At 40.9% G+C, this 21,530-nt stretch overlaps 2 protein-coding genes across 3 annotated transcripts in view; both read right to left on the bottom strand.

Annotated features, from left to right (window-relative positions):
• Positions 1-21,530, bottom strand: part of SPEF2 (sperm flagellar 2) — a 194,774-nt gene that overhangs the window by 6,051 nt on the left and 167,193 nt on the right. For both annotated transcript variants that reach the window (XM_055367707.2, XM_055367708.2), the window contains exons 31-36: positions 15,985-16,091; positions 15,089-15,271; positions 12,647-12,739; positions 8,298-8,477; positions 1,482-1,727; positions 1,182-1,304 (exon numbers count right to left, since the gene is read on the bottom strand). In XM_055367707.2, coding sequence (XP_055223682.2) covers positions 1,182-1,304; positions 1,482-1,727; positions 8,298-8,477; positions 12,647-12,739; positions 15,089-15,271; positions 15,985-16,091 — 932 coding nt within the window. The remainder of the gene's footprint in view (positions 1-1,181; positions 1,305-1,481; positions 1,728-8,297; positions 8,478-12,646; positions 12,740-15,088; positions 15,272-15,984; positions 16,092-21,530) is intronic.
• LOC129528089 (zinc finger protein 862-like) lies at positions 19,552-21,517 on the bottom strand. The gene is made up of 5 exons (XM_055367709.2): positions 20,944-21,517; positions 20,600-20,817; positions 20,270-20,478; positions 20,053-20,176; positions 19,552-19,952 (listed from the first exon to the last, which is right to left on the bottom strand). Exons 1-5 carry the CDS (start codon positions 21,043-21,045, stop codon positions 19,607-19,609), a joined length of 999 nt encoding a protein of 332 aa, XP_055223684.2. The 5' UTR covers positions 21,046-21,517; the 3' UTR covers positions 19,552-19,606.

The raw sequence follows: 21,530 nt of genomic DNA, 5'->3' as shown, positions 1-21,530 counted from the left end.
GGGAACATCACACACTGGGGCCTGTCATGGGGTGGGGGGAGGGGAGAGGGATAGCATTAGGAGATATATCTAATGTAAATGACGAGTTAATGGGTACAGCACACCAACATGGCACATGTATACATATGTAACAAACCTGCACATTGTGCACATGTACCCTAGAACTTGAAGTATAATAAAAAAAAATCAACTTCAGTTATACTAATACAGGCAATAAAATTAATTTTAATATTAATTAATAATTTAATATTTAAAAGGATCAGCAATTTAGAACAAAAACATTTAGGCACACAAGAAGATATTTAAGTCTGAATAGTTTCATTTGTGGGTATAGGAAGGAAACTGCAAAATGTAACTTGTTATCATTGAGAAGTCAAGATACACAATCTACATTTTACCAAAGTGAAAGTGCTTTTATTTTCAACTCAGCAAACCCTTTGTAGTTCAATACAAAACTCACAGGAGTCAAACAAGGACACTTCATGTTAAACTGGTATCTGAGAGGGATGTAATGCTACAGTATGAAAGGGGGTTGGTGTCAGCCTCTGCCTTCCTTAGTCCCTGCTGTTAAAGGCCTGGGACTCGCCATAGTGGATGCACATTTGGCATGTGTGGTCCAGACCTGCTTGGTGGTTATGTGATTTCTGAGTTGCAGTTCTTCCTTTCTTCTGCTGGGTTTGTCCAGTTTCTCTGGGGTTTGTCCTTAGTTTCTCCATCTTGCACATTGTTTTCCTGATGGAAGTGGTGCCCAACCTTTTGCACACACTATCATTTCCACTACATAGATGATGTGTACCTTGCGTGATTAGAGTACAATGAATATGTCAGCACTTGGCTGGAGATCATGGTCTTGGTTAGTTCTCTTTGGCAGGAGGAATCTTATTCTCCAAACTCTTCAATTACAGGCTAGGGTCATTACATGGCAACAATGACAGTCCTAACACTGTCACCCACCCAGCTTTAACTACCACCTATCAACTGTGCCTGAGCTTGCTGCCCTTTGGGTATTTCAGGCTGACCTTTCTGGTCTGATGTGATTGCCAGCTTAGCTTCTCCAGATTCTGGCCTGGCCTGGCAGAGTCCAGCTTCTTTCTCTTCCATGCCAGCTCACATTTAGAAACATCCTAGCATGCCCTGAACCGGAGCCCAACCAAATTAGAGCACTTTGGGGTAATACTCACAGGAAACTTATAGTCTGAATAATTTGAAATCAGGTCTTGAATAAAAGGATGCTTCAAGAGAACAGCGGCTTCAATTGGCTCCAGGTTTTTGGCACCTAGGTCTTGAAATGTTTTTATGAAGCCCTTTAAAGAAGAAAAAAATGAAGTTAATCAACCTCACAATCCAGTAGATGTCAAAAAAATGGTTGTATTTACTAAAGAGATTCTGTATAATTTCTATACAATGACATATTTTGAGAGCAATTCCATAAAAATATGCTCAGAATTGAGGACAACTTCTTACAAAATAATTTAACCAACCTCTGCATAAATGTTCTCTATCTTTAGGTGGCTGGCAAATCTGTTAGAGTCCTGTGCTTCACTTCCCCCTTTGAACACTTTGAGTAGTGTTTCCATGGACATCTTTTCATTGTTTGCATTTTCAGGGATTTCTTCATCCTTCTGTTCCCTTTTCTCCCTGTCGTCTTTTAATTTCCTTTCTTCTCTTGCAGCATTTTCCTCAGGTTCAGGAAATTCCTCAGCTGGACTTGCATCAGTTGAGGAGGTCTGCAAAGTTAAATGAAGAGAACGTGAAGTTAAACTGAAGTTTTTTCCACCAATGGAGACTTTTAGAATATACCAATTTCATAATCACACACTTTTCATGAATGACAGAGCCTACCACAAACTAGCTAACCAGTCTAGAGGGGAATACACTAGCTGCCTTGAAAATCACAAATCTTGAATCAAAATTCAAGACCAGTTTCACTTGTAGTGTATAGAAGCTTGCATAGTGTGGGGTGTGTCCTACACATCTTCATACATTCTTGGGCTGACTACCCTGCCAGGTACTTGTACCCCTGTATATAGATATAGATATATACATGTATATAGATTTTAAACAAGATTTGCTTTTGAAATTGAATGCAATTGAGAGGCTAAGGCAAGTCAATTGCTGTAGCTTGACAGATTCTAAGAGCTTCAGAAACATTTCTTTGGACACTGGAGGATATCCCAACTAAACACTCAGAAGGCAAAATAAAAAACAAATCCAGTATACAAAATCAGGTTGGGATTTTTACTGCTGCTCTTTGAAATTTGGCCAAAAGCCATGAACTCAGGCACTCATGAGTACAGTGAAGAGTAAATTGTTTTGATTTCTTATGTATCAAAAGCCTGAATGTATATATTCTTCTTATGTATCCTACCATTGACCCAGTAGTTACAGAACTAGGAATTGATCCTGAAGAAATATTCATTTGCCCAAATACTTTTGTATATGGCTGTTCATTCAGTGTTACAGCAAAAATAGAAAACCTAAGATTCCAAAAAATAGGGGAGTGGTAAAATAAACTCTATTTCTGCAATGTAATATTACATTGCCATGAAAAATGATGGTTTCGCAGAATTCTTAATAACACAAGAAAACACTCATGATAGAATAAGTGCAAAAAGCAAGCAGAAAACAAAGTAATACATGCAGTAGGATAGTTTGCTTATATATCTATTCTATTGATGAAAATGGAAAGCAGACACATTAAAACGTTAACAGTGGTGACTTCTGGATAGCGGAACAGACAATTTCCTTTGCTTTGTGCTTCTTACATTCTCTATAGTAAATTTGTGTGTATATGTGTCTGCATACATGTGTGTATGTATGTATGTTTCAATATTTGATAATTTGCCAAGAAAGAAAGGAGCATTTTGGCACTTTTGGCTGGCCAGATGTCACAGAACATCTGAGATCTGATCTCCTTTATTCCAACGAAGAAAAAAAATGCTAATTTAGGAGGGTGCCAATGCTGTAAATATTCAATTCAGTACAAGTATCAAGTCTATAGATTGTGCAACTTCTTTCTAAATAGTCATGTAAATCTCATGTATAAAAGGATTATGATGCAGCATAAAATTAAGCCTCTGGTGGTCATATGTCCCTATAAGGAATTTGGAGGGACAGTGGGCAGTGTAATGAAGGCAGGTTACATTTGCTATAGCTCTGTATGGTCACTTTGCCTTAGCTGGGTCTCTATATCCATTGTGAAGTTGGGAATTTAAGCTTGAAAAAAGAAAGAGAGAAAAAAAGACAGAGGGAAGGCTCTAACAGGTGAAGATTTTGGAATCAAATATACATATTTATATAATTTTCCTCCAGGCTTTTGTCCACTTTAAACATTTGGAAATGCTACATGGCAGAAATGTAAAATCAGCTTTAGTATTTCCACCCAGGAATCTTGGGGATTATTGCATTGGCTACCCATCAATAATTTTCCAGGGCAATGAAACAGTTAGTGTAGTGAAATGAACATAGTTGTGATGGAAAACATCTTTCTGAGTGAGTCCAGGATGAATAAATTTCTATTCAGAGTGTAGCATAGGTTCTGTGTACCCAAGATAAACATAGAACCTGTAGGCAAGCAAACAACTAGCTGCTTAGATGAGCAGATGATACCAAAATTAAGCAAAGAAGGAACCTGGGCTCTCTGTAACTATTTCCATAATTAGGGGGAGAAACTTACTTTCCAAAGGCCTGATGTAAGCATAATGGAATAAATTATTTTTTTAAAAATTTAAGAGGTAGCAATGTAAACATTTGAAATATCAGAGCGAATAATCCTTAACTTATTAGTGTCAGAGGACGCTTTTTACATGTTTGCTATTTTTGCTCTCTAGGGGTTGGTATAGAATAGGCTTAGTGGCTCAGTGGGAGGTGAAGGAAGGGAGAGAGACTGAGATTGAACTGAAGAAGTTGGCATGGTCCTGCAGAGAGGGAAACGTGTTCAAGAGGAGGTGGTTCTCTCCAACAGAGTCTCTGAAAGCCGGTGATGTTGAATGTGGGTACAGGAACAAAACCAGTGAGGCCAATTTGGAGAAAAGCCAGTACTTTTGAATGAGCAATTATCAGTGGTATCAAAGCTCTACAAAAGTCACAATATTATCTAAGCAGGGGAACAGATTGTGGTGCTGTCAGGCACTATGTCACACTTGGCTAACTCTCAGGACTCCCAACAAATGTGTCCCCAGAGTGCTACCTGTGTGTCTTCCTGACCATGCATTTCTATCATTCAATCAGCTCAGTCCCACATCTCAGATGGCAGCACAGAGGTCTGGTCTTGGATTAATGTGGGCAAAGCCTCAAAGAGCAGAAGAGCATAGAAATGTATGTGTTTTCTACCCCAGGGCCTCAAACGCTCCTTGCCAAGATGTTTTTACAAGACTTTTGCAATGTGAGAGATTCAAGTTCACAATTTACTAACCCCACGCCATACAGATGGCAGAACGAACCATTTTCCCAAATGTCATTTATTTAAAGATCCACCTAGACTAGGGCATTACTGATGAATGCCTCGCTTTTAAGTTTCTTTTAAATTACCCAAGAAGCTGTGGCTTTAAACAGAAGGCCTGAGCCGCATTGAATAAAATCAGCATGAATAGCAGAAATAGAGTAAAGAATGAAATGCTGGGGAGATTTCCAGTTGTTTGTGGGGAAAGCAAAAGCAGAGATCTGATTGAATGGCTTGGGAGTGAATATGAATCTGCTGGAGGTGTTATTTCTGAGCATTATGGCTTCCTGGCACAGGGTTGCCCAGGAAACTGGAACACATTGGAAATGGCACAGAAATGGAGTGCCACAGTTGGAGACAGTGGGATGAGGAGTGAGTGAGAATGAAGGAGGTGAGTGGCTTCTGTGTTCCAAGTGCTCCTAGGGTTCACTCCAAGTCAGGAACAGGCCTGTGTGTGAGAGAGAGCCCTGTGTTCCATCCCTGGCTCTACCTCCCACCCACTAGCTTAATCTCTGCAGCACAGTGTTCTTGGTTGTTCCTCCACAGTGTCCTTGGATTTTAAAGGAGCTCTTGAGAGCAGCACTCAAGGAGAGCTGCTTCCCGGGTAGGAACACTAGCATACGGTGAATGCAGCACTCAGGGATGGAAGGCATTAAGTGTCTTCCTGTGCTAGCTAGCCTGGCTGCCAGCCTCGGGAGACAGCTGTCTGTTGCTATGGCAACAGCTCTAGCACAGGCTTCCTTTCTCCTGGCCTTTCCTGCTCATCTCAGCCTCCTGGCCTCCGCTGTTGCCTCTGCCTGCCTGGAATGTCTGCTTTCCTCCTCTCTACCATGGAGACTAAACTCCATTCATTTCACTGTCCCTCTCTTCCTTCTTCACTTCTTTCCTGTCCATGTTCACAAATACTAATCGAGCACTAGCTATGTGGCAGCTACTTCAGAGGCCGTGAAGATAGGTAACAAGGTGTCCCAAACTCAAGGCAGGAACCATTTAGCAGTAGAAATAAATAGATAAGTGGTCCCCTGCCTGAAGGCCTAGGTCTCCTTACTTCCCTCCTTTGCCCTCTATAGTCTCTCCTCAACACAGAGATCCTGACTTAGTGAAGCCAGGTGACTGCACCCTTCCAATGACTTCTCATCCTGCATAGAATTAAAGCTAAGGTCCCTGCAGTGGCCCTCAGGGTCCTCTCCCTCTCACTTCCCTTCCCGGTTACTCTCCTTCAGCCTGGTCCTCTCCAGCAGCTCTGCTGGCTAGCCCTAGTTCTCAGAGCACACCAGTCATGGCTGCTTTTGCACTCACTGTTGTCCTCACTTCAAGTGCTCATGCCCCAGGGACCTGCAAGGCTCTCCCCCTCACCTTCTCTGGGCCTCTGTTTATATGTCTCTTCACAGAGAGGGCTTTTCTGGCCACCCTAATGAACATTGCAACCCCTCTTCCAATGCCTGTATTTTCCCCCTGCATTCTTTTTTTTTTCCATAGAATTTATCACCATTCGATGTAGTCTCTGTTTTGCTTATTTGTTTATTGCCTGTCTTCCTCCTGCCTGGAATAATTTTTGTTCACTGCCATACCCCTGAATCAAGAGTGGTCCCCAGCACACATAGGTGCTCAATAAATGTTTGTGGAAGCAGTGAATGTGTGTGTGTGTGAATGTGCTCTGCCCTGCCAGGGAAGTTCTGGTTATAACCTGGGCCTTGCTGCGAGAGTGCTCAGTGTTGTCAGGGGATGCTTCGTGAAAGATGTGGCATTGTTGTAGGCCTTGGATAATGGGGAGGCCTCGGATCCTTTGAGATGAGATGAAGAGTATGCCAGGTGGAGAGAGTAATAAGAGTAAAGACAGAGAGGCAGGAAAGGAGAGGGCATCCACACCTCTTCTGGCTGGCAAGGCCTCACGTTACTCTGCCTTTTATTCCATGCTCCCTCCCTGTTTGGGGCATCATTCATTCTTTTCTGTATGAATGAGGCCAATTAAGAGTCCCTTCAGGAGAGCAAGTTTGGCTTCTTTTGTGTTCCTCACGGGACCATGCAAAAAGCATAATTTACAAAGTGAATGAACTAATTAATTTATCTATTAATGAATGCAATGTTTACTGAGCTCTGTACCAGGCCTTGCCTCAACTTCAGGGATGCAGAACAAAACAGATGCCTCCTCCCCACCAAATTCCTGGTCCACAGGGTGCTTAGAGTCTAGAGAAAAGCAGATCTCAAGGAAGTCATTGCCAGGTGAGGAGTATCTTGTAGGGGAAGCAGGGTGCACCATGGGAACATATAGCAGCGGGTCTGACATCATTTGAGGTGAGGGAAGACAGACATTAATGAGACCTCACAGCATGCTGTGATCTGGGCTTAGATCATAGATCCAGAGTTAGTTTAGGGAACTCCCATCTACAGGGAGATACAGAAACATCCCTGGGAAAGTGGCAAATGCAGTGCCCGTGAATGCACATCATACCTACGTCCTCACTTATTTGGGAATTTTTTTTTTTTTTTTTTTTGATATGGAGTCTTGCTTTGTCACCGAGGCTGGAGAGCAGTGGTGCGATCTTGGCTCACTGCAACCTCTGCCTCCCAGGTTCAAGTAATTCTCCAGTCTCAGTCTCCTGAGTAGCTGGGACTACAGGCACACACCACCACACCCAACTAATTTTATTTTCAGTAGAGATGGGGTTTCACCATATTGGTCAGGCTGGTCTAGAACTCCTGACCTCAGGTGAGCCACCCGCGTTGGCCTCCAAAAGTGCTGGGATTACAGGTGGGAGCCACCACACCCAGCCCCTTATTTGGGAAACTCTTAAACTGGGCTTCTACTGTCAAAGAAGGCAGAATTCTTGAATGGAAATACACACTCCAGGCTGAACTTTCTGCCACTGTGTGTTGAACCAGTTTTTACAGCACACTGGTTTGAAGAGTTGTTAGCTCATTAGATATGTATCTGGCCTCACTCTGGCTCTAGTGGAATGTGAAGGAGATCTTTCTGTCCACACGCTCAGGGCCAAACTTGAGGGTGGCAATTAAGCGTTTATCTCTTCCCTCCCATGAATGCAGTTACAGGAACCTCCCATTCCTTTCAGACTATTCTACTTTAACAAGTATGTGTGAAAAGGGTGGAAGTGTGTCTGGAACATCTGCGGAGTCTCGACTGGGCAGCAATCTTTTCCCCTCTGTTTCTACAAAGGAAAAACAGAACCAAGCATCCCATCAGATGGAGCCACTGCTCCAGCCCCCAAACAACAGAACCAAAAGCCAAGCCAAGAACAAACGGGCACCTAGGAAGCACGTTACCTAGCACCCTGTTGGAGACTATCCCATCCCAAAAGCCAGGGAATGCCAATGCCTGAGAGATCTCAAGGTGAAGGTGAGGTGGCATCTTAATCAGATATTAAGCTTCTTTGTCCTTGGCCACAGGTGATATGAAATGCAGGTTTCCAGTGGCCGGGCTTTGGTCTGAAACACTACCAAGCCACATATATGTGGTGTGCATGTAGACCTGAACCTGTTTCATCTACAGTTTCCATACAGAATCCCAAATGGATTGGGTTGATACCCATTTCTGTTTCATTTATCAGGATCAGCACTCATGCCAAATAAAGGCCATCCTTTACAGAGTAAAGTTTGATTCCACCAAGACACTTTGAATAAATCTTGATTTTACTACAAAAATGTTTGATGGCAATTGGGTCCCCAGGTCTTAATCCAATTGAGTAAGGCTTTGTTGAAGACCTAGTATGTGTAAAGCATCATATTACACACCTAGGAAAATACGGAGATGAAAAGAATAGAGTCCTTGTTGTCAGTTTAGGATCTTCAGGCATCCCCTCTAGACTCTATAGTTAGTCTATTTCTGGAATGCAATTACCTTTTCTGCACTTGGAATGGAAGCTTTGACTTGTTGGAAGACATGAGTTCCAACAGCCACACTGAGGGCCCTGTAGACTCCTTCCACGGTGTCTGGGTGGCAAGCAAAGTAAAGCAGCATCTGTGTGTAGTCAAGCTGGGGTGGATCCTTCTCATAGTCAGCAAATAGCCTAAAGAAAAACTGCACACAAAAAGAATTCCAAAGATAAAATGGGTGCACTGTCATAGTCAGTAGTTAGTCATGGCAATGAAGAATCCCCCCAGGAGCTTTGGAATAAGGTTGCCTTCCGAGGATTGAATTAGTAAAGCTAACATATAATGAATGGTATGAACTGAATAATGTTAAGAAAAAAAGCAGTAAAAGTGGGGCCCTGAAATATTGTAAAAGAAATATTGTGCTAATTAATGCTACTAACATATTTAGGAAATACTGTACTAATTAAGGGTAGTGGGGGACTGCACATTAAATAGGAAAAGAGAGCCACAAGCACAAGGACCCATCTATCTGTCCTCAGCATTCTCCGGACAAACTAGGCCCTGGTCCTAAATATGAGGCTTCTGGTCCATCGGTCTCTGTGGGGAGTGAAAGGAGGGAAAGAAAATGATGCCTAAAGCCACTGGGATTCTAGCCATTAAAAAGTCTTTAAACTGGTTCACCTGCTCTGGACTTCATACTCAAGCTACTGACCCTAGTTGACTTCACATCCAGGCAGAGAGTATACTAAACACCAAATATCAAATCAGCAATTTTCTCACTCTGAATGCCTGAGCTGACATTGACACAGGGTCTTGTGCATTTGGCAGCATGAGGAGTTAGTGCCTGGGAGTCAAATATCCTCTGGGGCCCTCCAAAGCAGAGGCCCAAGCCCTGGAACACATAGGCCACACCCAGGCACATAAGCAGCCCTGTCTGGGGAGACTGCTACCTTCTAGCTTTTCTCAAATGTATATTTATGACCTGGAGAACCTTTTTAAAATGTGAATTCTGGTTAAGTATATGGTGCTGGACCTTCTAAGGTTCTGCATGTCTAGCAAGGTTCCAGGTACTTTTAATGTTGCTGGTTCTGGCTCATACTTTGAGAAGCAAGTTCCTAGAGTCAGAGGGTATTTCCTCTATGTTATTTGTTACCAAAAACCCTTACAACTATGAACAGGTTTAACTAGGCATAAATGAAGATAACAGGTGGGAAAATAATTTCTGATATTTGGAAAATCCAATAAAAATTTAAATAATGTCTCAAAGAAATGAGAGAGGCCAGGCGTGGTGGCTCATGTCTGTAATCCCAGCACTTTGGGTGGCCAAGATGGGCAGATCACTCCAACTCCAACAGAGCTGGAGACCACTCTGGCCAACATAGCAAAACCCCATCTCTACTAAAAGTACAAAAATTAGCCGGGTCTGGTGGCGGGCGCCTGTAATCCCAGCTGCTCGAGAGGCTGAGGCAGGAGAATTGCTTGAACCCGGGAGGTGGAGGTTGCAGTGAGCTGAGATCGTGCCACTGCACTCCAGCCTGAAAAAAAAAGAAGATAAAAGAATAAATAAAATAAGTAAACTATGTAGTGATTATGAAAACACAGAAAAAAGAGCAGGTCAAGGAAAGGGGAATTGAGAGTGAAGAGTGGAGAGGGGCTAGACAGCAAGATTGAGATGAAGTTTGACCAATGACGTGGAGGAGGGCAGGGAGTTAGCTGGGGAAGACATCCAGGGGAAGAGCATGACAGACAAAGGGGCTGCTGAGGCTGAACTCCCAAGGTGGGAGCAGGCCTTGCATGTTTGTTGATCAACAATGAGCAGGTCAGTGTGGCTGAGCAGAATTGGCAAAGGGAGCATGGCAGGAGGTGAAATGAAAGAGGCAACAGGATCAGAATACACAAGGCCTGGTTGGACATGTAAGGATTTGGGCCTTTCCTCTGAGTAAAACACAGAGCCACGGAAGTTTTGAGCAGGGGATGCTGTGATTTGATCTGCAAGCTGGGTGAAGACAAAGCATAATCAGGGAGACCTATCATGAGGCCGTTGCAGTCATCTACGTGAAACTGACTGTGGCTTGTTCCAGGTGATGGCAATAGGGCTGGGAAGAAGTGGTCTCGTTCGGGATTTACGCGTTTTGAAGATAGAACTCTCAGGATTTCCTAAGGTATTGGATGTGGAGTTTGAGAGAAGAGAGGAACTGGGGATGACTCCTGGGTTTTTGACCTGAGCAACTGGAAGGATAGGGTTGCCATTGACTGAAATGGCAAGAGGTTACGGAAGACCTGGAGGTGCAGATCTGTGCAAGTTTCCACAGCAAGTCCTGGCAGCACTGGGAGCAGAGCCAGGGCTTCTGGCCTCCAGGATTTCTAATGTGTCCATTTCTCTCCGATTTGGTATTTCTTATTCTAATCACAGCCAAATAAGTAAACAAACATCTTTTGTTGTTTGACGTTTTATCTTTGCCCACCTTTCTTTAGCAGGTTAACCATTAACCACTGTTTAACCATGTATAGTTAACCTGTTTTGCTTGTTGACTGACACATAGGACTTATTATGTGCCAATCGCTGTTCCAAGAGTACCACACACAGGAACTCCCTCTGCACAACAGCCCCACCAGAGAGGGATAAGAAAGCAAGGCGCAGAGAGGTTGGGTAATGCCATGGATACCTCACAGCTTGCAAACAGTGAAATCTGTGCTTTTATCCCAGTGTAAGAACATTGAGATTTATGTAACTTCTGAGCATTGAGTCTCAGAGACACCCATGGGGAGGTTGGAAAACACCACTTCTTTCACCTTTTCTGTCATATGGACATCACACACACACACACACACACACACACACACACACACACACACACCCGTCAGCCATCTTTGTTCCATAACAACACGTTTTGCTCAGTCTCCACAGTCCTGCCTCTGCTGCTGACTTTGTTCCTTTCCTCCCTGTAATCTTCCAGCAGCAGGTGGGAGCCACCTGCTCCAAAAGTACTAAAAGGTCCTTTTCTGTATTGCTGCCAAGTGAGCAGCTCAAAGATTCTGCCTTTGATTGACATTTCTAAAAACTTCTGGCTGAAAATGAAAGTACTTTTCACTCGGCATAATATTCAAACTGCCAGTTGCTTCCAACTAATGAAGAACCTGTTTATGTTGATGGCAGATTTGTTCATAAAAGCACATACAGACCATTCCAAAACGCTCCAGGATAATTGGTTTTCAGTCCCCCAGTTTCACATTAAAAACAACACACAAAATACTGCCCCTGCAACTGCCAACCTTATGTCTTGGACTTTTGGGTAACTCTCTGACCCTTTCTCTTACCTGCTCTCCTGCTAGCATCTGGCAGACGTGCTCAAAAAATATGCATCCAGTTGAAGGAAATTGCTCCATTTAAGGCTGTAACTGGAATCTTGCTCAATTTTGTACTGCAATTTGGAACTAATGGCTGGCTAGAAATTGAACAATCTATACATTATACAGAGTTCACTGTGATGTCTAAATCTACCATTCAGTTTTTTTCATGTCTTACTGAGGTCAGAGTAGCATTGAGATTTTTTTTTTTTTTGAGACAGAGTCTCGCTCTTTCGCCCAGGCCTGACTGCAGTGGCACTATCTCGGCTCACTGCAAGCTCCGTCTCCCGGGTTCACGCCATTCTCCTGCCTCAGCCTCCTGAGTAGCTGGGACTACAGGCGCCCGCCACTGCACCCGGCTAATTTTTTTGTATTTTTAGTAAAGACGGAGTTTCACCGTGTTAGCCAGGATGGTCTCGATCTCCTGACTGACCTTGTGATCCACCCGCCTCGGCCTCCCAAAGTGCTGGGATTACAGGCGTGAGCCACCGCACCCGGCCGCACTGAGATTTTTAAGGTCTGGCTTTTTATTGTGGCCTCAGAAATAGAGGCTCATAAGATGCTATTATTGAGTATAATAATAATAGTGAGAGCAGCAAGCTCTGATGGGCTATGGGCAATGCTGTAGGCAAACCCTTGCTGTATTAGTCAAAATCAAAGAGAAATGGACATTGGTAAAATGACAAATTTTATCCTAAGCTTTTAGAATTGGAAGGAAGCTTAGAGACAAATGTGTTAAAACTTAGCTAATTTGACAGATGAAGAAGATGAATTCCGAGAGGATGGAATTGTCCAGGATCACATAGAGAGTTAACAGTAAGGCTCTGAGATTCTGGCCCCTGCCTCCTCCCCAGAGCTTCTCTACACTGCCTCCTTAGTGAGCTAACTAAGTCTGCACTTTGGAGAGACAGCAGAGGAATTGAGGGGCAGGGGTGCAGTCCACAGCCAAGTTACACAAGTGGAAGAAAACACAAAGAAAATGATTAGTGCTATAATGCCACATGTTTTAAAGATCTCAGTCATTACCTCTATAAGATGCTCCTGCCTATTAAATGGAAGGGGTTCAAGAGGATTTCCTGGAATTTTTATATCTTCATCTCCTGTAAACCACAGACCAGCCTACATAAAAAATAAAAATGAAAATTATTAAAGTATGTATTTTGCTGAGATGTTCCTCTAAAAGCCACAGAGACTGAGCCAATCTTGTCTCTAGAGCAGTTGTCTCCCAAGTAGGATGCAGAAACCACAGGGGTGTAGGAGAAAATACTAGAACTTACTTCCATTTACATTTCTTTTTATCTCATTCTTATGTAATTTTTATTTTTACATCTTTGATTATGTTCATAATGTATTAGTGCTGTAGTATATGTATATAATTGATAAATAAGTATCCACAGGTTAGGAGTGCTGGCTATTTTTAACGATTGGATCGTGTGATGATGCTTGGAGGCTGCTACCCTGTATTAATCTTGCATTAGTCATATTTTGGAGGAGTCTGTGCCCCCATTAAAAATAGCTCATATTCCTTATGTCCTGTTCATGTCCTATCTGTTTGTGGAGACTTGCATGGTGCTGGTGTACATTGCTAGTTTTAGAAAACTCTTTGTTAAGTAACTGAATGACTGACTCAAGATCTCAGTGAACTCTTGTTCATGACGTCCCTCTGTCTCAGTGTATAACTGACACCAATTAGAACTTCATTTCCGCAATGCAAGCATACTACTTTACTGTCCTAATGGGGCGTTTTTGACAAATCTTATAAAATTTTGACCTAAAGTTATTTTGATTTTTCCACTGAAACAACATTGAGGGGGGAGGGGCAATGAGCTGGCAAGTGCTGACAATCTGTGAAAGGCATGCAGGCTGGTCAAGTCGGCCTTTCCAAATGGGGGTTTCAGAGGAGGGGGACCTGAGGGCGGAAGGGGAGAAGGCAGAGCTCAGAAAACAACTGTTCCTAAAACACAGGTAGTGTTCAAAGAAGTATTGCTGAGTTTCTCTTAAACACAGCATCCAACTTTCTCTAAGAAACTCACACCTTTGGTAAAATAGTTTTCTGGTTTTAGCTCAGCACTTTGGTGAAAATTGCCAACACCCTTTGTTCTTCTCATGTTGGTGCAAAAGGACGTTCAAATTGATATCCTATGTTAATTGCCACATACAATAAAAGCGAAGGTCAGTAATTTCATGAGTGCGCACTTTTAAAAATCTTAAGACAGCTATGGAAACAGAGTAAGTTTTGCTCTGCTGCTTTTGTTTTCAAACAAAACCACCTTAACAAATTGTAAATCTACTTGGAAAATAAATGTAGCAGAGCTCAAATAACTGAACACCTGTCTTGATCAGCCCTGAAAGAGCCTTGTCATAGTTTGTGTTTTTCCTTCTAGCTCAACTCTATGAGCCTGGAAACCTCAGAGCTCTCTCAAAAAAAGAGGCCATGAATTAAGGAAGAAAAAGGAAGCAGGAAGGGGTATGATTGGTGAAATTCATGTGAGATGCCGGCACCTGGAAAGTATCACTCTGTTTCAAAGTTAGCTCCTTCTGAAAGTCTCCCTATTTCATGTCTACCAGCAATGTGAAATGGTGTGAGCAATATAATGACATTAATCAAGTAAGTAATTCAGGCCCCTCTCAGTTATGAAATTTTGTTTTTACTCTTGTCTTACTCAAACTTCTCAAAAATCAGTTGACTTTTCTTGTTCTCACTTCCTAAAGACCCATTCATTTCCTCAACCATCTGCCATCTAACTTCTATACTTATTATTCGACCAAAATTTCTCTAGCACAGGTTACCGGTTACATGCCACCTGCCACGTCCAGTGGCCAACTATTACATACCCTACTGGGTTATCCATTATTTTCCTTGAGTGATCTCATACATTCATAAATTCAATAACCACTTACATGATATTGACTCGTGATCCCTTCTGTATGGGCCATATTAGATTGGACATTTCTCTCTTCATTTCCCACAGATATTTCAAACTCAACTTCTCAAAAATAATCTCATCATTCATCACCCTCTCACCCCAAAGAAAAAAACCTGCTCCTTTCCCTGTGTGTGTATGTGTGTGTGTGTGTGTGTTTTAATCACTGTTCTTTCTACGCCGGGAGCTTAGAGTATTGGACATTGGACCTATTAAAAGCTTTGCAGATGATTCTAATGTACAGCCAAGGATAAGAACCACTGGTTAGGAACTCAGGAGAAGAACAATAAAGTTTATGTAACTGCTTTCAGAACCCTTTGTTCTCCTGGAAGTTCTGACTTTTTCAGATCTTTTCCCTGGGGATGGAAGCCAGGCTTCTGGCTGGGGCTTTGACACTGCCTGTGCTGCCTCTGGGTGCCTAGACATGGGGAGCTGAGAAGCAATGCACTGGCCTGAGACCTGTCAATGTAACATCAGTGAGTAATTCACTTCTTAGGTCACAAGTGTTCTGGTGTTATCAATGCCATCAGGTGCTGGTAACAACCTGCATATACTGCTCGAAAGTGATGGTGCCCAACTGCTCCTTATCCACAGCCTTGAACTTCTGAAGGGTCTCAAGGAGCTCCTCCTCCAAGGGAATGGGCCAAGGCATTGAGGTTACTAACAGAAACTTCCGCCAGTCCACGAACTCGGAGTTGACTGTTAATAAAGATGTTAATTCCTGTAACTAGAAGAAAACAGGAAATATCTTTGGAATATCTACATGAATCTATCTTGATGCTCTACTTGCTCATATTTTCATAGTGAGAGTTTCCCATGAAAGAAGTAGGACTTTTCACTGGCACATAGAATCAGTTCTGACTTTTGTTTCCTTTATTCTACCAACCAATCCACACCAGAGAGCACCTAGAAAGTGTTTCATTTTTTGCTTCCTTGACATTTGTGATTTTTGCTTACCATTATACCATCAATTACACACATCACTCCAATTAACTTTGTACCTTTCCAACAGAGGAGAGACAAAAATTATAGCTGTGCCTGTGCAAGGGCTTTGTGGCCCATGGGAGAATGCTCTTTAAGCATTTTGTTTTCTGAACATTCTTAAGGAAAATGTTATGATGAAAAGCAAGAACAACCAGAATTATCTACTATTACTAGTTAGGATCATTCCATTTGGTAATTTTAGATAGAAACTCACTGGTTGAACATCACAGTCTCTATAATATTTCACTGACAGATCATCACTTATTCTTCAAATATTGAGCATATGCATATTATATGTTTTAATTGGAAGTTCATTCATTTTTCATTCACTCACATTTCATTGATTGCCTACTAAATGTCAGACACTATGCAAGTACTCGTTATTTTAGAACTATTGATGCATTGATCAAATAAGAATGCTTAAAGCTTTACAACTCAAACAACATAGAAGCTTACTTCAGGTTGGGTAAGGTGCATCCAACTACTAGGAAAGTTGTTTGTGCCAAGGTTCAGGGTCACCAAATCGATCAGAATGTCAGTAAATGCTTTATTTCCTATTATGCCTATAATACAATGAAAAATATTTTGTCACTTGGTTTAGGTGATGGTTTTTCTCTTCTTTTGCTAAAATAGAAGCAATGAGTATTTGAAAACTCTCTTTATTCATATTATATAAAATCGTAAGTTTTAAAGAAACAGAAGACATTTTGGAAATATAAAAATTATAATTTCCTGATGCTCTCTCATTATTGTTTCTCAACTAAGTCAAAATGCCTTTTTTGGCTTAGTAATAATTAAATCCAGATTGAGAAAAATTATAAAACTGTATACTTTTTAGTTTAGAGTCTTCTTTGACTTTTCACTCAGAATAGGCTGAATTTTTAAAATATATATATGATTTTAAACTACTTTAAAGTTCATATGGAACCAAAAAAGAGCCCGCATTGCCAAGTCAATCCTAAGCCAAAAGAACAAAGCTGGAGGCATCACACTACCTGACTTCAAACTATACTACAAGGCTACAGTAACCAAAACAGCATGGTACTGGTACCAAAACAGAGATATAGATCAATGGAACAGAACAGAGCCCTCAGAAATAACGCCGCATACCTACAACTATCTGATCTTTGACAAACCTGAGAAAAACAAGCAATGGGGAAAGGATTCCCTATTTAATAAATGGGGCTGGGAAAACTGGCTAGCCATATGTAGAAAGCTGAAACTGGATCCCTTCCTTACACCTTATACAAAAATCAACTCAAGATGGATTAAAGATTTAAATGTTAGACCTAAAACCATAAAAACCCTAGAAGAAAACCTAGGCATTACCATTCAGGACATAGGCGTGGGCAAGGACTTCATGTCCAAAACACCAAAAGCAATGGCAACAAAAGCCAAAATGGACAAATGGGATCTAATTAAACTAAAGAGCTTCTGCACAGCAAAAGAAACTACCATCAGAGTGAACAGGCAACCTACAAAATGGGAGAAAATTTTCGCAACCTACTCATCTGACAAAGGGCTAATATCCAGAATCTACAATGAACTCAAACAAATTTACAAGAAAAAAACAAACAACCCCATCAAAAAGTGGGCGAAGGACATGAACAGACACTTCTCAAAAGAAGACATATATGCAGCCAAAAAACACATGAAAAAATGCTCATCATCACTGGCCATCAGAGAAATGCAAATCAAAACCACTATGAGATATCATCTCACACCAGTTAGAATGGCAATCATTAAAAAGTCAGGAAACAACAGGTGCTGGAGAGGATGTGGAGAAATAGGAACACTTTTACTCTGTTGGTGGGACTGTAAACTAGTTCAACCATTGTGGAAGTCAGTGTGGCGATTCCTCAGGGATCTAGAACTAGAAATACCATTTGACCCAGCCATCCCATTACTGGGTATATACCCAAAGGACTATAAATCATGCTGCTATAAAGACACATGCACACATATGTTTATTGCGGCACTATTCACAATAGCAAAGACTTGGAACCAACCCAAATGTCCATCAGTGATAGACTGGATTAAGAAAATGTGGCACATATACACCATGGAATACTATGCAGCCATAAAAAATGATGAGTTCATGTCCTTTGTAGGGACATGGATGAAATTGGAAACCATCATTCTCAGTAAACTATTGCAAGAACAAAAAACCAAACACCGCATATTCTCACTCATAGGTGGGAATTGAACAATGAGATCACATGGACACAGGAAGGGGAATATCACACTCTGGGGACTGTGGTGGGGTGGGGGGAGGGGGGAGGGATAGCACTGGGAGATATACCTAATGCTAGATGACGAGTTAGTGGGTGCAGTGCACCAGCATGGCACATGTATACATATGTAACTAACCTGCACAATGTGCACATGTACCCTAAAACTTAAAGTATAATAAAAATAAATAAAAATAAAAAAAATGAAAAAAAAAAAAGGTTTCCTACATGCTGTAGGGCCCAGGAGTAAAATATTTTGGCAAATATTAGATAAAAGTGTTCCAAATGCAGGCAGATCACCACTACAATCAAGGTAATACATTTATCCACATCTTGCCCTTTGGATCAGACCATATTTGCTTTTGTAAATCTAGAGAAATTTGAATTGTTAAATTACTGGATTGAAAGTGCTAATTTAGTCACCTAATTGGCTCAGTATTCTTAAGTATTTCATGAAAGACTACTAACCTTTTAAAATCTTTGCTCTTATGAACTAACCTACTTAACTCAATTTAAAAGAGATGTCTACCTTGTTTTTCACTTCAAATTGCATGCACACGCATTAAGAAATAAATAAGAAAACAAAATAAATGAATCTGCTTTAAAAAAAAAAATGTCTGGCTAACCAACACAAAGAGGTACCTTCTAGAACAAGGAGAGACTCCTAATGTGTATCCAGGGATCTTTCAGGTCCAGAGTACATAGCTATTGTTTGTTTTAGGAATAAAAAGAATGAAACATAGACACACTATCCCAAGGTTTTCTTTTTACATCTAAGTTTTTAGCATTTCTAAAAGTCCACATGAACTTTATCATTTCCTCTAACCTCCAGGGAAATGCAATAATCCTTCTAAAATCTCAGTGCTTCGAATCAGATACACAATTTTGAGATCTGGAAGGTAATTTTCTGGGTAGCAAGAGTGAAACCTTTCTTCTTTGATATAATTGGCCATCCAGCAGGCTGTTCAGAAATACATTCTGTATCCTTTTTCATCAAACCCGAGTATCCAGTTTTATAGACATGAGAACATTTTCCCAGATAGCAGAATTTTCAGTGAACGGAGGTTTATAAGATCCTATGTGGGTTTTTAGCTAAGTCAGACATAAATCAGTCATGTTCTTCAAGCTACAGCCATAAATAGAATCTATTGAAACCGTGAAGAGGCTCAAAGTATTTTAAAATTCTTGTAATCTGCAATACATTTCCACAATCTCTAATGGATATGATGCAAAACAAAGTGTTATAAGACAGTACTTACAGTTTACATAAGAATTGTTTACCTGAGGATTTAGCATGAAATGTGAAAACTGTTTTAATATTTGCCTTTGTTACTTAAATAGCCAAAGCATGTAGTGATATGGTTGCAATAACATAATTATATAAACTTATAAATTTTGTTCACAGATGAAAAGAGAAGCTCTCTTTCAATTTGACTCTAAGTTAATTACCTAATGCAACTATCACTTAGAATTATCGAGGAAAAATAATGAATTGTATGCCAGGCCTAAGGGAACTCAGACCGTAATCATAGTCTGGTCACCCTTAGGAATAACTAAAAAAAATGACATCAAAATAACACCATTGTGTAGCAGCATACAGCTCCACCAAAAGAGTGTGAAAGAACACATGAATACATAAGTGAAGTTAGAAAGCTATAGAAGAAACAATCTTGGGCTTTTTACTCTGTATGTTTGGAAGAAGCCAAATGCCTTTTGTTTGATGTGAAGAGAAGTTACTGTTTTACTTTTAAATTTCAGGCTTCTGGAAACCATTTATTTTATTTTATTTTTTACTATGCAAAAGAGCTACATTGCTAAGCAACAAAAATGTCAACATTTGCATATTGCTAATCACTTTCATTTTCTGAGTTTGATGAGCAATCTGAATTAGATCTTGTGTCACCAGTTGAAGATGGTGTTCTTGCATTCCATAAACGGATAGCTTTCCTAGGGTCAAAATTATTAATGTCTGGAGAATTCAACTGAATAATTAGGACATCCGTCATAATTTCAGCCTTGATTTTTGCATGCATATGTGACTTGGTCCATTTCATCTGACTAAAGCCACGTTCTGCTTCAGCTGAACTTGCAGGAAGGGTCAACACTAGGTCGACTAGTGTCAGGATATTTGGATACTTGTGTAAGTAAATGGAATTCACAAAATCCCAGGTCAATTTTGGAATGTTCTGAAATCTAGGAGGGAGGAGAAGAAATGTAAAAGATTGAGACTCCCAAGTTTTACCCAAACATTTATAAATATCCGCCACTTTCCTCAGCTTGCTTTCTTGCTTACCTGGCATAAATCTCTAATTTCAACATGCTCCATTCAGTATCCACTTCACTAAGTTTCACATTGGCAGCTTCTAATACTGGTTCATAATGTGCAGTCAGGATGGATACCTCTTTTTCTCCAAATTCTATAATCAAGATGCCAAAAATAGTCACATATATAAAAGAAACACACAGACCATGGGAAAATAATAGGTTCAAAGTCAGCACATATAGATTACCTTGATTTATCTTTGTGGGCCACAATTTAAAACTTCCAATCACAGTAGCCCTCACCACATTTTGGCTGGCATCTCTGAAACAGCCTTGAAGTCTCTTGATAAGATGTGTTAAAACAATGTTTCTCACAGCACAAATGTTTTCTTTCCCTCTGAGGCAGTTACCATGAAAGTGTGTGGCTGAATCCACCATGCGTTCTTTTGGCCCTAGTCTGGGGAGAAAAGAAATCACCCAAATAACAACTAACAAATTAAATGAAGAAACATCTGGCAGATAATTTCGCAAGTCAAACTGTCTAGTTTGACAGACCTCAGATCATCCCAACCTCTCACCTTGTTTGATACATTTGGAGCATTTCCAGCGTTGACTCTAAAGTGGCAAATATGTCAGCAATTGAGGAATTTCTATTCTTATTGACACAGGACAGAATGCTAAGGACATTCATGACATCCAACAAGAAGTGGGCAAATTTAACAATGTCAGCTTGGAGAAGGGACTCCAGAAGTTCTTTGGGTTTCTTTTGACTGGTGTCACTTTTGCCTCTGCCTGCCTGTAACACAGGTTGGGAACAACATAGTGGTTATCTTTCCCAAAATTATTATTCCAAGGAGCTCAAGGAAAGTATTTTCTGTGATTCTGAAAAAGTAAAATAATACGATATTTCAAAATTACTTACTGAGTGCAGTTGCCGAACAATTGCAGGATATCCCTTGAGAAAGTTCTGGAGGGCTGCCTGTAATCCATGAAGCCACTTCCTGTCTCCTATTTGAGAAAGCATCACAGGTCGAAGGTGAAGGCCTTTGAAGGCAGTTCTCAGAGCACTCTTATGAAGAGAAGAATTGTGATAAAAGTGATAAATGCTGTGAAGGAGGTCTTTGACATCATTGTACAGAGGAATGTTCTGGAACACCGCTTTGTAAGATAGTTCAAGGTGATGTGCAAAGCAATATACAGTTTGTACACATGGTTGTATTTCTCTTAGTAGCAGGGCACCTCGTTGTTCTCTCCCTCTATGCTATGGGTACCATCACTTCCAAAACCAACCAGCTTCTTTGCCCAGTCTTGGCTCGACAGTCTAAGTTGAAGATTTATCTCTAGAGTTTTCTCAATGGCATTTTTTATTGCCAGAGGATCATTTCTTTCTACTGTCTGTACCCCAACAATTTGACAGTGCACCTTTCCTGCATGTGCAAACTGCACATAGACAAGTTCGGCTTCTTTGATTAAACTGTCTATGATTCCATCACTGATGACAGAGAAAAA

This window comes from Gorilla gorilla, chromosome 19 (genome assembly GCF_029281585.2).
Source record: "Gorilla gorilla gorilla isolate KB3781 chromosome 19, NHGRI_mGorGor1-v2.1_pri, whole genome shotgun sequence".
In the NCBI taxonomy this organism is placed as follows: Eukaryota; Metazoa; Chordata; class Mammalia; order Primates; family Hominidae; genus Gorilla; species Gorilla gorilla.
Note: the sequence above shows the minus strand (reverse complement) of the source record. Positions and strands in the feature narration are given on the sequence as shown.

Bases quoted from the DNA above. Each gene is read 5' to 3' on its own strand.
- LOC129528089 (XM_055367709.2), bottom strand. From the start codon at position 21,045: ATGCTTTCTCAAATAGGAGACAGGAAGTGGCTTCATGGATTACAGGCA. The intron at 20,818-20,943 runs GTAAGTAATTTT...CCTGTGTTACAG, and splicing joins TTGTTCGGCAACTGCACTCA to GCAGGCAGAGGCAAAAGTGA. The intron at 19,953-20,052 runs GTAAGCAAGAAA...CCTCCCTCCTAG, and splicing joins AAATTAGAGATTTATGCCAG to ATTTCAGAACATTCCAAAAT.